The sequence below is a fragment of the Triplophysa rosa genome, linkage group LG17 (assembly GCF_024868665.1).
Source record: "Triplophysa rosa linkage group LG17, Trosa_1v2, whole genome shotgun sequence".
In the NCBI taxonomy this organism is placed as follows: Eukaryota; Metazoa; Chordata; class Actinopteri; order Cypriniformes; family Nemacheilidae; genus Triplophysa; species Triplophysa rosa.
The window spans coordinates 8974867-8991670 of NC_079906.1; the positions used below are offsets into that span (position 1 = coordinate 8974867).

Sequence of the window (16804 nt, forward strand, 5' to 3'; positions counted from 1 at the left end):
TTTCATTTTAACATGGGCATGAACTTCCATTGCCATTTAATTGACTGTAAGCACATCTTGCACAGACAGAGTGTTATAATCGACAGTGAAATATTTTAGTACGTGTTTAGACACTGATTACAAACATAAATATCTTCATTTTTATATCCTTTTATTTTTATATTACCTGCATTTCCTGTTCCTGTTTGAAACTTTGACTAATCTACACAAATCACCTGCTAATATTCTGTACAAAAGTGACAGCTCAATGGGGAAAATTGTGCCATATTGCTAAAGACCTTAATCCTATTTGTGCATTAGGATTGAAGAACGTGCATACTATGGACTAATCCTGACTGGCTGATAAATTCAAGTCAAATTCTGCTGCTTAAAAGTCAACATGAAATGTAATTTACAGTTTATTGTATTTCTGATGTTTTCTAGTAAAACAGACTATCCAACCTGATCTCATAGGAATTCATAACTATTTTATGAGGTGGCTTATTCATATGAATTCGTACACTGCGAATCGTACAATAACGTATGATAACTTTAAAAGAACAATACTGAAGCCCCACCCCTAGTCCCGCCCCTAACGTCACTGGTGTGAAAGCAAATCGTACAAAAAATGTACGAATGAGATCTTCATACAATTAACCAAAATTAGCCACATCATAAAATAGTTATGTTTTGTTGTGAGACTTTGTTGGAATTTCTCTGCTGTGTTTTTTATTATTTATTAAATATCTAATAAAAAAGTTATACAAAGTTCTTTCAACTTTGACAACAGTACTAAATCATTTAAAAAGTGCAGTGTTTTATTAATTTCTTGACAAACAGCAAATTTGGATATTGGTTTTGAAAGGACAATGATATACAATTCCTAGTAATGATATACAATTCCTATTAAAGCCACAAAAGCTACTGAGTCAATAGCAGTGAATGGTTCTGTCTTTTTCTTTTGTTGTCTTAATTCATGTAACTTGTTACTAAGTAATTAGTTACTGTAATTTAACTACTTGTCCCTTGAAAAAGTAAAGTAAGGGATTACTCAAATTTTCTTTGTAATGTAATTAGTTACATCTGATGTAATCAAACTAAATACTGTGTGTAATATATGTGTGCGCAATAGTGGCATCAAAATTCAAAGTCTAACTTTAAAATCCATGTAATTCTCACATTTGTAATACTTTGGTCAGTTAATAAGAGTACTTTATGTAGTTGTATATTATTTATTTGAATGAATTAAAAGAGCCCTTTCATGTCTATCCTTGAATCACTTAACTAATCAAGGTTGATATAGGATATAGAAAGAAATTAGTCATAAGTAATTAAATCCTTTGTGGAGAGAGTAATTTGTACAGCAATCTAATTACACTATTTAATATGTAATTAGTAACTAGTAATTCATTACTTTCTCAGAGTATCTTGCCCAACACAGAACAGGTGCAATAAGTTGCAGAAAAAGTTTGCATGCTTTAAAACAGTGTTTCCCAAAGCTAGTCCTCGGGGCACCCCTCCCATAATGTTTTAAATGGTTCCCTCTATAAAAAATCTCATCAGCCTCAACACAGAATGTTTGAAATATATCACTAATTAACAAACTAAACAAGCTGATGAGTCGAATCAGGCCCGATTCACATGTCGCGTTTTTTCCACGCGCATATTCGTTATTTTAAATGTAGAGGCGCGGCAAGTGCGCGCAAATCGGGGGCGACGCGGTCGAGACGCGCATGTGGTGCGTGTACAAGCACCATCTAAGGGCTTATGGTCTGTAATGTAATGTAATGTAATGGATTTAATGGTTATAGGAACTGTAATGGTGTTTACTGGTATGTGATGAATTCTATTGGTGGGATGCTGGCAGATTATTCCTATTGGAATAATGCCCAGAACATACTACAAAAAGGAATTTTGTAATGTTTTTAATGGAAAAAGCTAATGGTTCATAATGGTATTATAATGGAAACCATTGTAATTTCTGTAATGGTTTTGTTTTTTAAGCAGGGAAGGTATAGCATGAAAACTCATTACAGGTACAACTCCTCGAGTACTATTGTAATGCAGTTTCCAACCACATATCAAACACACTTCATTGTATTTTATGGATGATGTTGAAGATCTTGTTTAGTTTCTTCAGTGTTTGATAAGGTTTAGTGTCAAATTCTGTTGTGCACCTCCAGGACTGGAGCTGAATAACCCTAAACTACTGTTGTGTAAGCAAATCCAATGTACACGGTTTTTGGTCTTTTTGCTGTTCTCATGCAGGCTACTTTCTCACTCGCCAGCAGCTAGAGACAAATCAGAATCATTATAAGTTCTATACAATGAGCTTTATTGTGGATTCATGTTTGTTAGTGTCCTGATTTCTTTTGTTATTTAAATGTTTAAATGAGGCTACATTCAGACTTATAATAAAAACAGACACTGAAGAATTTGCTTTGCTACATATTGGACTGTCACAGTGTCAGATTTTCACAATATTATCATTATCGCGTCCGAAAGAATACACAAAACCAATATCATCACAATTGAATTTAAATAAAAAATAATAATAATGCTATACCAAAGTCCACTGTATTTTTAATTTAGTGTTTTCTTTTTTGGCCAATGAATCAGACTCAAAATACAAATGTGAAGAGACACTGAATTATCTATTATTAATTATTATAATTATTGTTGATCTTGTAAGTACAAGTAAGCACTATAAATAAATGTAATAAATAATAATGATAATACATCTTACAAATTGTGTAAAGTTTGATTTGCATACTTTAAATGTACCTTGGTTGCATTGTTTTTTCACCATTTTCCTTGCAATTCTTTTGACATTGTATTGCCGTTTTATACATACTTTTAAGTTTCCCAAAAGTTTGTCTATAATATTTAAATTGAGCAAACTTTGTTTTTAAGCATTCTGCATTATTTCCATTTGGGTGCAATTAGCTTTTTTACACCATTCTGCAGCTTTATTTTAAACAGGATTTCAGTGAAGCACAGTCTGCTGGTAATTTAATTCTTGCTTAAGCTCATTAAGCAGAGGGATTTCTTTCTCATTAAGAGTGTAACGTTTTTGCTTTCTAGTTTTATCTACAGATCAATCATTTTCAGAAAGTCAGGGTTGCTATAGCTCAGGAGATTGCATGGTCATGGACCGGTGGACATGTTAAGGTGTGAAAACGCTGACCTCCCCGAGTCGAAGATCCCCTGCAAGAAAACTTCTTAAAAAATGATGTTTCCAAGGAATGACCACCGGTGGGCATGGCCAGGCTACACAGATGAAAGCTCAGGTTAGGCTTCAGGTTCAAGCTAGAAATGCAGCCGCAATCTGTGAAATATCCCTCAATTATTTCTCCCCCTGTCCTTACCTTTTATTAGGGTCACCACTACCATGGTAAGAGCCATCTTTAGAGTTTGTGTTGGAGAAATATATCAATTTTAAATGTTTAATAACATCTATAAAAAATGACATCCATAATATTTAAAAATTATGAATGTTTGTTAAACTAATACGTTATAAAAAAAGAAAATTCCATTTGATTTTTCTGCCAAAATAAGAATTCTGTTTTTTCATTTATTCACCCTTACAATATCTTGTTCAAAACCTGTACATGACTCTTCTGTAGAACACAAAAGAAGATATTTGAGAAATGTCTCAGGGATTTTGTGTCCATACAATGGCAGTCAATGGAGCCAGTGTTGTTTGGTTACCGACATTCTTCATAATATCTTCTGTTGTGTTCTGCAAAAGAAAGAGTCATATACAGGTTTTGAATGACATGAGATTGAGTAATTGATGAAAGAATTTTCATTTTGGTTTGAACTAATACTTTAAGAACTACCATATGGCACCAGATGAGTCATGCAAACAGCCTGGATATGTTGGTCTGACCCATGACACTGATTCACAATCAGTCCGGAATGTACCATGATTCACCAAATTGCATTTGAGAAAATTTGATTGCAGATTGCTGTAGAGAAGCCATCAACTTCTGGATGGAATTGAAAGTGAAATGTCAAAAAATGCAAAGTAGGGACTGAGCATTTTGGTGAAGTCACTAAGCACTTAAACGGTGTTTAAAAATGTCTTCTGCAAAAGCTGAAATCTGAAACTTGAAACCAGCACTGTTAACCTCAAGTGCTTTTTCACTGACAACGTTCTTAAGTACAATAAGTATGTTTCAATTAATAGAATTCTGAACTGAAACTAATTCAAAGTCAGTTTTTCTGAGATTAATTTTCAGAAACTTTCTATTCACAAAATTAATAGAAAGTAAACATATTCAACTTTTTTTTTAAAGCAGGGCTTTGTTACAAAATTTGCAGAATTCGGTCAGGTTTGGAAGAAGATAAGGATGAGTAAGTGTTGAGAAAATATTTTCCTTGGTTGAGCTTTTGTTTAAAAATGTAGAGATTCATAAAAAGTGTGTGGGTTAGACAGAGAGATGAGTGCAACACACTGACTGATGGATCAGTAAGGAGGTCGAGTCAGTAAGTGTATGTGCTGTAATAAAAGGTTTTTATTTCTTGCTCATTATGGCATAAATACTTGCTAATAGCCTGAGTGAAGGCATGGCTTTACAGTAGTTCTGCTGTCTGACATGCTCATCAAGTAGCCTGTGGTTTAATGATGCAAATTTGCTAAAGTAATAGACATTACAACTCACCTAAGAACATGCAGCAAACAGCATGCAAGTTTAAAATCTGGTTGTATTTTGTCTAACTATTAAAATTGGTTCAATTATTTTGATGTTAAAGTATATATTTTTATATATTTGAAGAGTTCATTTGTCAAAAATCATGTTTTTTATAGTGTTCTTTTTTATTGTTTTATTGTGTGTGTTAGTATTTTTAGTTATTTTTATTTAGTACATTATTACATAAGCAAACAACACAACTGCAGTTTGATTGGTATAATTGGAATGCACAATAAAAAAACATAATGAACTTTTCATTTATGTTTATAATATATTTATATTGTAAATGTAACGATATGTTTTCAAATTTTTTATCTTTTTGTCATTTATATGCTGTGATCTTATACAAAAGTTTAATATTTTTGTACCTTCTACATTTTTATGCTGTTTATGTTTTTTTGTATACAGCTATCCATAATTACAACTGGGGCATGTTGTCACAAAATATTTTTTCTTGTGCATTAAAATTAAAAATGTTCAAAAGCATTTTGGTAGCGAAGGATTGCCCTAAACATAAATTCTTTAAAGATGAAAATTTACTCTGAAAATTGTTCAATTGTAAAATGACATACCTCTGGTCTACACTATTCTAACAGCTACCGTTTAGTACGACATGGACATTTTTACAACCACATCTCCGTATTCGCTCTAAATAGGTTTGTGGATTATGAAAAGACTGACAGTGTATTTACCCCTGAGGCTTTCCTTTACACTCCTCAAACATACTAAATACGATTAAAGTTGCCTGATTGGCAGTTTCGTGTGCGTGGGTTAATTCATGTTTTATTAGTTGTCAGATGTGGATGTTTTTTACAAAGTCAGAGGTAATACTAAATGCATTCCCTGTGTGCAGACAAATGAGCTTTTCTGTGGACTAGAGAACACTCAGATGCACCAACGTGCTTTCACTCATTGCTCAGCTTCCATTACCACTGATTGTGAATGCGCTGTCTAGAATATAAACGGGGGCTGGATGGGCATGATGAATAGATAGCAGCTGATGGAGCTGTAACATGAATTTGCAAAAGGGTTTTTAACGAAACATACCTTTTGTGAATTTCTGTACCATCTTAATCCTTTTATCAGACAAACAGTGTGTTTAAATGTTAATATACTGCATTGTGCCATTTGACATTTAGCCTTGTGCTAACATGTTTCATGTTATATTCATTTTCGTATTCTTATATTTTTACATATATCCGCTTTTTGGTTATCATTCTGTTGTTGGTTTTTTTGCTAATGCAAAAGGCCAAACATGGTATTGGTTTTTATGAATATGTAAAGGGGGAAAATAATTTGGTAACTGGGTTGATGCCTAATTGGAACTAATTGGAAGCACATTAAAAGTGCATAAGCTAATACAAAAGGCTAAACAGGTATTTAAACATAACTTACTGTAGCAAAAACTGCAATATAAAAGAATAATCAACAACAATCTAAATAATATAATACATATTAACATTGTACTAATACAAAAACAAAAATGACTCTTTCGATGTTTAGAAAAATATCTGTATTAAACATCATAAAAGCTGGCATCACTGAATCATGAAATCGTTGCGTTAAGAGTTTTGAAGTATCTGTAGGGAATGCTCTGTGTTTGCCTGATGTGTCTGTCTGCTTTGGGGGGAAATTAAACCTCTCACTTCAAAGGATAAAATTCTAGCGACAGGTATGAGGTGCCCAGCATGCTGAAAGCAACAGGTCATTTATGTTTCCTGTCCCACGGAGGACTGAGTTTGGACCCCACTCTCGAGAGGAATAATAAGCTTTGATTTCTCTGTCTGCCTACTATTTTGTAAAGCGATAACTGAAAAGATCACGTAGCATGACATATGAAACTGAAAACTATATATTCTAACATCTCTTTGGTGACTGATTATAGAATTTTCTCTGTGCTCGTAAGTGATGTAAACCAGGGGCCCTATTTTCTCGATCTAAGCGCATGTGGTGCTTAGATCCCCCCAGTGGCGCAGCATCACATTACACATAATAAAGCAAGTTATACTGTGATATGGACCATTAGTATTGCATACTTCAACACAACATCTCCCCTGTTACTTAACTGAAGTGCTTTACTTAACTAGCATTACCTCAAGGCTTAGCACTTATCAACTGATTGCAAATAAACATACTTAAAGTAACTTTTTATGCACTCTATCAATGCACTTCAAATAACCATTCCGAAGATGAATAATTATATCTACTAGCACACTGTATACTTTTAACATAACCCAGAATAACATAACATGACACAGGACAGTATTGCCTAACATTCAGTACAGTGTACATTTAACTCTTTTCAATTAGGGCAGAGATCCGCCTACACCCTTTACAACTTTCTTGGTCTGAATTATTTGTTTCTTGTCAGCCACATTATTCCATCACATAGTCTTTAGACCACATAGGTGGTTGTCTGTGTCTTATGCCTCTATTCAGACTCAAAGCCGTACTCTCCATAGAACAGTCTCTGTCCCTTCTTTCAGCCTGTTCAGGATTTTCTTCTCTCTCTGGGCATAATGAAAGACGTGATGAATTCCATCTTTTCCCATCACTTAGAATGAACGTACTTGGTCCTGTTTGCTGTTGTACTGACAACGGATCCGTGAACTGAGCCTTTCCTTTCTTCACATGAAAGGGTTTCCGCACTCTCACCTTATCTCCCACCTTGATGTTACGGAATTTAGATCCTCTCTTGCGATCGGTGTAGTGCTTGCTTTTTGCCTGTCTGCGTTTCACACTATCTCTGACCTGAGTGAATTTGTCAGGTCCAACCTCTGGTGGAAGAACATTCAACTTGGTTCTCATGTTACGGCCCCTCAGGAGCAGGAAAGGGGTCTCACCTGTCGTAGCATGGGTTGTAGCCCGATAGCTCTTCAGCATAGTCAGAACTGTAGATTTCCAGGGCTTACTAGCGACCTCAGCTGCTTGAAGACATTCTTTAAGCACCCTATTAAACCGCTCAATGGCCCCATTCGCCTGAGGGTGGTAAACACTCGTTTTGATGTGCTTGATTCCTTGTTCTTTTAGAAACAAAGTAAATTCAGATGAAGTGAACTGTGGTCCATTATCCGATGTGATTGTGCAAGGATTGCCTTCACGAGCAAAAATGGTGGTCAGAAACTTCATAACAGTCTGTGTAGTTACTGAGGAAGCAAAACGAACTTCCGGCCATTTACTGAAGTAAGCAATCAGTGTTATCGCAAACTTACAGTCCGCAGCTCCCCTCTCAAATGGACCCACTATGTCTATTGCGACATGTTGAAATGGACCTTTCGGGTACTCCACAGGTTGCATTGGAGCTGTGACCATTTTGGCCGATTTATCACTGGCTTGGCAGGTCACACACGCACGTAGAATGGTATGAACAAGATCATCCATACGTGGCCACCAGTACAACTCTCTTAGACGCTGCTTGGTCCATACTAGTCCCTGATGTCCCTCATGGGCCAGATGAACAAGGCGTTCCCTTAATGCACAAGGAACTACCAACCGCTTTCCTCTGAAGATCAACTGGGATTCCACCGCCAGTTCAAGTCTAACAGGGAAGTAAAGACGCAAGTCATTGGAAACAGACTTTTGCAGTTTCGGCCATCTGGACTGAATCATTTGTCGTAACTGAGACAACTCGGGGCAGACCTCACACTCAGCTTTAAAAACAGCAAGCAGTAACGCGGTCATAAACGGCTGAATTTCAGCAACCTCCGAAATCAGTTCCTGTTCAGTAGCCACATCGGCATCTGTATGGCTCAGCGGCATACGTGAGAGACAATCTGCCACACAGTTTCTTTTACCTGGACCATACTGAACATCATACTGAAAACACAGCAGCCTGGCAGACCAACGCGCTACTCTCATACCAGCTCTGTTCATGCCTTTTGTGGAGAGAAGTGTAGTAAGAGCTTGATGATCCGTCCTCAAAGTGAACCGGCGTCCCCACACATACGTCCTCCACTTTTCCACTGCCCAGACACATGCAAGTGCTTCCTTTTCCACCATGGAGTATTTCCGTTCCGAAGTGGATAGCGTCCTGGATGCAAAAGCTATCACTCGTTCAGCTCCATCGGATCGTAACTGCGTTAAGACCGCACCAAGGCCATAGTCCGAGGCATCAGTACTAACGAATGCAGGCAGGGCAGGATCATAAATAGCAAGAGCTGGGCTCTCCAGCATTTTTTTGAGCGTCTCAAAGCTTTCCACAGTCTCTTCGTTCCACTGCAGTGGTGCTTGCACATCCGTTCTTTGCATCTGCCTCAGCGGCTCAACGACAGTAGCATAATTCGGAAGGAATTTGTTGAACCAGGAAGTAAGTCCTAGGAACGAGCGTAAGGCAACCATATCTGCAGGTCGCGGTGTGTTCGCAATGGCAGTCAAGTGATCTGGGCTAGGATGTATCCCTTCTTTAGAAATCACATGACCCAGGAATGGAATGCTTGACTGGTTAAAGGAGCTTTTTCCCAAGTTAATCTGCAAGCCAACCTCCTCTAGCTTTTGACGAACAGCTTGGAGATGTCTATCATGGGCCTCCTGAGAATCGTATAACACAATGTCGTCCAAGTAATTCTTTACACCATCCAGCTTCCGTAGGACCGTTTGCATCATCTTCTGAAAGGCTGAAGGTGCCGAAGCCAATCCAAAAGGAACTCGTGTGAAGCGGAACAGTCCTTCATGTGTTATGAAGGCAGTCAAATTACGACTGTCAGGATGGAGAGGTAGCTGGTGGTAAGCAGAACTCAGGTCAATCTGACTGTAGTATGAAGTTCCTACTAGTTCTGTAAACAACTCCTCCATGTGAGGCAACGGGTAACAATCCATAATCACACTCTTGTTGGGTTCACGTAGGTCCAAACAAAGCCTCATGTGTCCATCACGTTTGCGTACTACTACCAATGGACTAACCCATTCTGAAGAATCAACTGCTTCAATGATACCTGCTTTGTGAAGACGATCCAGCTCTGTGGACACTTCCTTGTGAATACTAAGAGGTAAGCGTCTTAACTTTTGACGTATCGGTGTCACTGTTGGGTTAACTTGCACTTTGTGAATAAATCCTTTCACGCAACCCAGGTGAGTAGCAGATACGGGTGACACTGTGTTCACAGGGCCTGTGACATACCCAGTCTCAGGAGTAGGTGCAGAGCTAATTTCACTTTCACAGTCAATGCACTGGACTTTTCCACTTACGATGTTCAGGTTCAGCAATCGAATTAAATCCAACCCATGTAAGGGAGATCCTGAACTAACCACATAAAAAATGGCAGGAACTACATTGTTATTTACCGACATTCCCACTGTCGCTGATAAGCATCCAATCACTGGTAAATCCTCTTTGGCGTAAGAGACAAGTTTGATTTGGGGTTTAGTCAGCGTGCATTGTGAGAAATGTTTCTTGTACACTGCTTCTGGAAGTATGGAAACCGATGCACCCGTGTCCACAACCATGTGTACCGAATGTATTTCACCTCCCGGTGCTGCAATCTTCACTTCACAGCTTATCTTATCCTTGGCTACAGCAGACGGATTACTGTTATTCACGCAAAGCACAGTCACGTCTGGAACTACCACCTCTCTTACTTCACTCACCGCTGTTTTACACACTTTAGCAAAGTGACCCTTCTTTTCACATAGTCTGCATGTTACCTTAGCAGCAGGACAGTTTGTATCATTGGCCAAATGGTTATCCGAACCACATCTGTAGCATTGTCGACGGTGTTGCCCGGTCGCTGTTTGTTTACGATTCTCCGTTCGTCTCTGAACAGCCTTTGGTTGTTTAGTCATGTGTGCGCTCCTTCCACTTTTGCCGTATTTAGAAGTCACACTAACTGCTTGCACAGACTTCATTGTATTAGTAGTAGTAGGGTTACAAAACAATGACAAAATTTCTTACAGCAGCTTCCACTTGACACGCGATTGTAACCGCTTTCTCTAACGTGAGATCCTCCTCTAGGAGCAATTTGTCCTTTACCACAGCCAACGAGGCATTTGCTATCAACTGATCATGGAGCATTTCACTCTCCATTTGCCCAAATGCACACGGGGCAGCTAACGCTCTCAAAGCAACAACATATTGTGTAACAGTATCCTCCGGTCTTTGCACACGTTGACGAAACGTATGTCGGCATGCGACCACATTAACGTTAGGCACAAAATGTTTCTGGAGTGTAGCCATCGCTTCATTAAAAATAGTACCTTGGTCTGGCAGTGTATAAAACAGGCGCTGACCTTCCGTCCCCAAGCAATGCAGTAATACCGCTCGTCTACGCTCCTCCGGCCATGCATCTCCGATGGCGTGGATCACAATCATGTAATTATGAAAGCTTTTCTGCCACGACTCGAACGGAATCGGCAGCTCCCCACCGACAGGAAGAAATGGGGGTGGGCTCGGCACTGAAGCGCTCATCCTCGTCGCCAATTTGTAGTGTATTTAATCCCTTTACAAAACACGCAACCACATGTACAGCTAACACTTTCACTTTATTCTCACTTCTCCTCTCCGTCCTTCTTCATCCAATTACTCACTCGCGCCCCCCAGTGGCGCAGCATCACATTACACATAATAAAGCAAGTTATACTGTGATATGGACCATTAGTATTGCATACTTCAACACAACAAAGTCATAAGCATATTACAACAATTTAAGCCAAAGTAAGAATAACGGTCACATTTATAATGGTTAATATTATGAAATAAGACATTCTTTATTACGTATGCAGCCTCCAATTGCGACCTCCGGAGGATGCAGCCTTTGAGAAATGGCCTATTACCTTCAAGATGGCGATTTCAGATAGGAGTTTGTGTGTCAAGCACGTGTTAGCGATAAAAGATGGTGTATGCTAAAATCGAAGTATATTAATCTCTTATATTTCTTGGCTCTTTTTCCTTTTGTACTCCGTCTCGCGTTGTGACCACATTTGAGATTAGTTAAAAATAATGCAATCGTTCAAGTTTTAACTTATAATGAACACTGAGGCAATTTGTTTAGAAAAGGATATACGTAATACATACATTAAAAGAACACTCACTACTGTACTGAAACCTGTCCTGAAATTTTTGTGTTGGTGTTATTTTGTTAAATAACTTGCATGTCATAAAATTAATGTTTCTTAATAACATTTAATATTGTATTTGTAGTAAGTTTGATTTATTATGACTAACTTTCTCTAATGACTTTGCAGGTTTGGAACATGCTGTTCATTAAAGTGAGATATCAGGGCTCAAGAAAATTGATCAAACTGCAGGATGGATTTACTTTTGCTGACTTTATTAATGAAGGTAAAATTTCACTTTAATTGATTTGTTTGTTGCTCCTCTTCTCTACATATATAAAATGCTGATCATGTTTAGTCCACAGTCTGTTTGGCCTACCTGCCAGTACAGATCTGTGCATTTTTGATGACACTGATACCTGAAATTGACGAGGACATTTTACAAGATGTACTCAAGGCAAGACCTGATACGTTGCTCACAGCTAGAGAACAAAATGAAGGTACAGTATGATTACCTTTTTGTTTTCTCAAACAGTTTAAGGATCTGTTGTAATATGTTTGTGTGTTTCAGAATTTTTGTCATCAGATGCATCAAGCAGCTCTTGCACTTACACATTGTCACAAAGTCATAGTCATTCATCAACTGAACTTGATCAAACCCCAGAACGTCCTTCCAAAAAATCTAAGCCATCAGATGACTCTGAGGCTGAAGCAAAAAAGGTAACATGTAAATGAGTAAAAGTCTGAATAGTATTTATATTAATAATTTATATTTTGTGTATATAAATGGAAGTGTATAAGTGTTGTATGCATACTTTTTTGTTTTGGAAGGTGGTCCTTTGTGCCCTTAAGAAGAACAGTGGAGGCGGTGCCGTCCTTGCTGAATACAGTTCCAAAAAAAGCTAAATGAGATGACTCCTAGTCGACATTTTGGTTGCTCATGTGGTAGAAATACATGGGTAAAAGCACATTTTTTACTTTTGCTCCTAAAAGATTTTTCAAAGTCTTACTTTTTCTCTGAATTTGTCAGAGGAATTTGTCAAATTGAAACACACCTATCATATTAAATGTTGTATTGTAATGTCAATATTGTGTCATGAATAGTGCTTGTATTTGTGTTAGTATTGACATGTATAGTTATTATATGTCAGTATAGTGACATATGTTGTGCTTAAATATAGTGTGTTTTTGATGTTCAAGGAGGATTCCCACAAGAAACCAGAGAGAGCAGTATGCGCTTGGTGTTGTCTCTCTTCCCATCACTAAGAGATCCATTTTCAAAAAAGGCTAAGTGAGTATGTTTAAATTGTGTATGGTATTATAACTCTGGCTATATTGTCATTGTAAATAATGAACCTCAACATTATTTCAAATGCTACAGGAGCATTTTTATGATGCAGATAGTGGGACTGGATATATTGCTTGGCGGTTGAAAACTGTGCAGAGGAACACCAACAAGAGAAGTTCTAGCTTTTCCAAGAAAGGTGATGGTGACGTCAGTGGACCTTTGCTGAGCAGATGTTCAAGCTCTGAGCAGCAGGATGAGGATTCTTTGAGAGAAACCGTCGCCTTTCTCACACATTCCACAGATGAAGGACAGATCAAGGAAACGTCTTGGTTACGGATGTAACCTCGGTTCCCTGATGGAGGGAACGAGACGTTGTGTCGAACCGACAGAATGGGGTTTGTCTTGAGAACCTATCATCTTCTGAGTATTTAGAAAAGGCCAATGAAAATTGGCGAATGAAATTTGCATGCCGGGCTCCTCCCCGGATGTCCGGGTATAAGAGCGAAGCCGGCGTGCTCATTCATTCACCTTTGGTCTGAGGAGCCTAAGCATCCTCCCCCGACCGCTGGGGTGGGCGGCCAGTGTTGTGGCATGAGGGACACAACGTCTCGTTCCCTCCATCAGGGAACCGAGGTTACATCCGTAACCAAGACGTTCCCTTTCTGTCGGTCTCTCGACGTTGTGTCGAACCGACAGAATGGGGTTCCTATGGAAAACGCCACAGCACTGAGCCGCGTCACAATCTCTGCGGAGCGACGTTGACTGGCCTGGGCGAGTCAGACGAACACGCTAACGCGAAATTATGACCTTCCAGTGGAGAGGAAGGGGGACCCAGAGCTTTCCACAAAAAGTTGGGAAGCCCCCTAACGCCGGCCGTCACGGGCGGAGGCCTGATTCTCTAAATGGCGAGAAGCCGCCCGGCACCGTACGGGCCACTGGGTAAGCATTATTCCCCCCTGGGGGGGAAAAACGCTGCAGAGGCCACTACCTACCGTAGGGAGGAATTAGTGGAGACACCACATGGTCTCACCATCAGGGGAGAACTCATGGGAAGAATGTGCGGACTGCAGGAGTTAACCGCAAGGTGGGAGTCCACCTGGGGAGGTCATGGGTTGCCAAGGTGGGAACCATTCATGAGGATACATCAGACGGAACAGCCCACGGAGGGGGGGTTACCACGTCTGGAGCACTAGGTCCGGTTAGAGCCATCTGGGAGATAACTCAACTGTTCCCCGGCCTAAGGGGGCAGGGCTGCTCTGCCCAGCCTGTCCCCTGGAAGGGTGCTTAGTGATGGATGGAATGCCTGTTCTTTACCCGAGGGGAAAGAAGTGAGGCGGGATCGCCACTGCTCCCCCCGGAGGGGGAAGGGCTTCCGCAGGCGTATGCCCTACCGGCTGCCGGTCCCACACCTTGCCAGGATGCGGGCTGACACCGGTTCCGCGCGTAGGTATTAGAACCTCACGGAGTTGTTAGGCATAGCCCAACCCGCAGCTCTGCAGATGTCTGCCAGAGAGGCGCCCTGAGCCAGTGCCCACGAGGGGTGTGCCTCACCCCCAACGGGCAGGGGCGAAATGAGATCGGTATGCCCTAACGAGGGCATCCACGATCCAGTGCGCCAGCCTCTGTTTGGAGACAGCCCTCCTGCTGACCTCCGAAACAGACAAAGAGCTGCTCAGAGCTTCTGGGCTCTGCGTGCGGTCCAAGTAGAGGCGCCGTGCGCGTACTGGACACAACACGGATAGGTTGGGTCTTCCTCCCCGGTGGGGAGCGCCTGCAGGTTCACCACCTGGTCTCTCGGGAGAGTGGTGGGAACCTTGGGCACGTAGCCGGGGCGGGGTCTCAAGATAACGTGAGAATCCCGGCCCCGAGTTCTAGGCAATCTGTGGACACGGAGAGTGCTTGTAGATCCCCTACCCTCTTGGAGGTGAGCGCCATGCGGAAAACCGTCTTTATCAAGACTGAGAAAGAGCGGCAACCCCGAGAGGCTCGAAGGGGGCGGGGCCTCTTGAGGCCCGCCACCTAGGTCGCAAGAGGGTACGGAGCGCGGATAAGGTGGTCACCCTCTCGCGCCCCTTAGGAACCTAATGACCAGGTCGTGCTGTCCCAGAGGCTACCCAGCACTTGGGTCATGATGAGCGGCCGTAGCGGCTACATACATTCCCAGTGTGGAGGGGGAGAGGTTACTCCCCCGTCTCTCTTGAGGACGGGACAGCTCGTACCCGACCGAGCAACTCCGCGGGTCTTCTCGCCGAGAAGAGCACCAGGACGAGAAGAGGCGCCACCTATGGGCGTATAGCCGCCCAGTGGCCGAAGCCCTAGCCTGAGTGACGTCCCAACCGGACCGGGGGTGGGTCACTCAGGATCTCCTCGTCCCGTCCAGACATGGAGACCAGGTTTTGCCTGGGATGCCGTAACGTGCCCCTTCCCCTGGGGAAGCTGTCCGCCAGGGGGAGCGGCCAGGGGGGAGTTGTTGTCAGAGCCTCAGCTCCGAGAACCAAGTCCTGGTTAGGCCGAAGGGGCGTAACTAGTACCACTTGATGCTCCTCTTCCCTGGCCTTGCACAGGCCCTGTGCAATGAGGCTCACTGGGGGGAAGCGTACTTCCGCTTGTCCCGCGGCCAGCTGTGCGCAAGGGCATCCGTGCCGAGGGTACCTCGGACAGGGAGTACCAAAGCGGACAATGGGTGGAGTCCGGGGAGGCAACAGGACCACCTGTGCCTGGCCGAACTGCCCCAAATGAGCCGGCTGCGCGGGGAGGGAGTCGCCACTCTCCGCGAGGCGTCGACTGACGAGAGAGCGCATCGGCTGTCTGGTTCAGGACGCCTGGGATGTGTGTGGCTCGCAGGGAGCTGATCACCTGCTGACTCCAGAGGAGGAGGCGTCGGGCGAGTCATGTTAGCTGCTGTGAGTGAAAGAATACGCCACAGCAGCTGTGCTGTCCGACCGGACCAGCACGTGCTTCCCTGCACGAGAGGTAGTAGCCTCCTCAATGCAAGTAGCACAACCAACAACTCTAGGCAGTTGAAATGCCAACGCAGGCGGGGGCCCGTCCACCGCCCCGACACTGCTTGCCCGTTGCACACGGCACCCCAACCTTGCAGGGAGGCATCCCAAAGGGGACCCCTGTCCGCAAGAAGGTCATGGAGACCAGGGGGTTAGGGTGTGTCGGCAGAAAAGCGTGTGACCATACGCCTGCTGCCGGTGTGCCACGCTCTCCAAGGAACTTGACTCTGCAGCCAGTGTTGGAGCGGTCGTATGTGCATCGACCCGAGGGGGACCACCCCCGCCGAGGATGCCATGTATCCCAGGAGCCTCTTGTTACAGGGGGACCGCTGACTGTCTGATCTTCAGGCAGTTCAACACTGATCGGGCGCGCTAGTCAGTCGCGCTGCCTCTGGGAGGCCGCGAGGGTGCGGGCTTCCTCGTCGCGGGTCTCGCGCCCCCCCGGGGGGTGAGCGGGGCCGCTCGTGAGGACAGAGTCGAGTTCCATACCGAGAAAGAGGATGCTCTGCACCGGGGAGAGCTTGCTCTTTTCTCAGTTGACCTGTAGCCCCACCGATCTAGGTGCCGGAGCACCAGGTCCCTGTGTGTACACAACAGATCTCGAGAGTGTGCCAAAACTTGAGCCAGTCGTCGAGATAGTTAGTACCCGCACACCTCCTTCCCTACGGGGAAGGAGGGCGGCTTCCACGACCTTCGTAAAGACTCGTGGAGACAGGGACAGACCGAAGGGGAGGACCCTGTACTGATATGCCCGTCCCTCGAACGCGAACCGTCGGAACGGCCGATGTCGAGGGAGGATCGAGACATGAAGTACGTGTCCTTCAGGTCGACTGCCATGAACCGGTCCTGAC

The 16804-nt window shown here is 42.7% G+C and overlaps 1 protein-coding gene across 1 annotated transcript; it reads right to left on the reverse strand.

Moving 5' to 3' along the window:
• Window positions 1-7052: 7052 nt before the first annotated feature.
• On the reverse strand, window positions 7053-10454 carry LOC130568319 (uncharacterized protein K02A2.6-like). Its single transcript, XM_057357096.1, has one exon. The coding sequence runs from the start codon at window positions 10452-10454 to the stop codon at window positions 7053-7055; it is 3402 nt and encodes a 1133-aa protein (XP_057213079.1).
• Window positions 10455-16804: the final 6350 nt, after the last annotated feature.

What these genes read in the sequence shown, in the direction of transcription:
- LOC130568319 (XM_057357096.1), bottom strand. Translation starts at nt 10,454, where the DNA reads ATGACTAAACAACCAAAGGCTGTTCAGAGACGAACGGAGAATCGTAAA.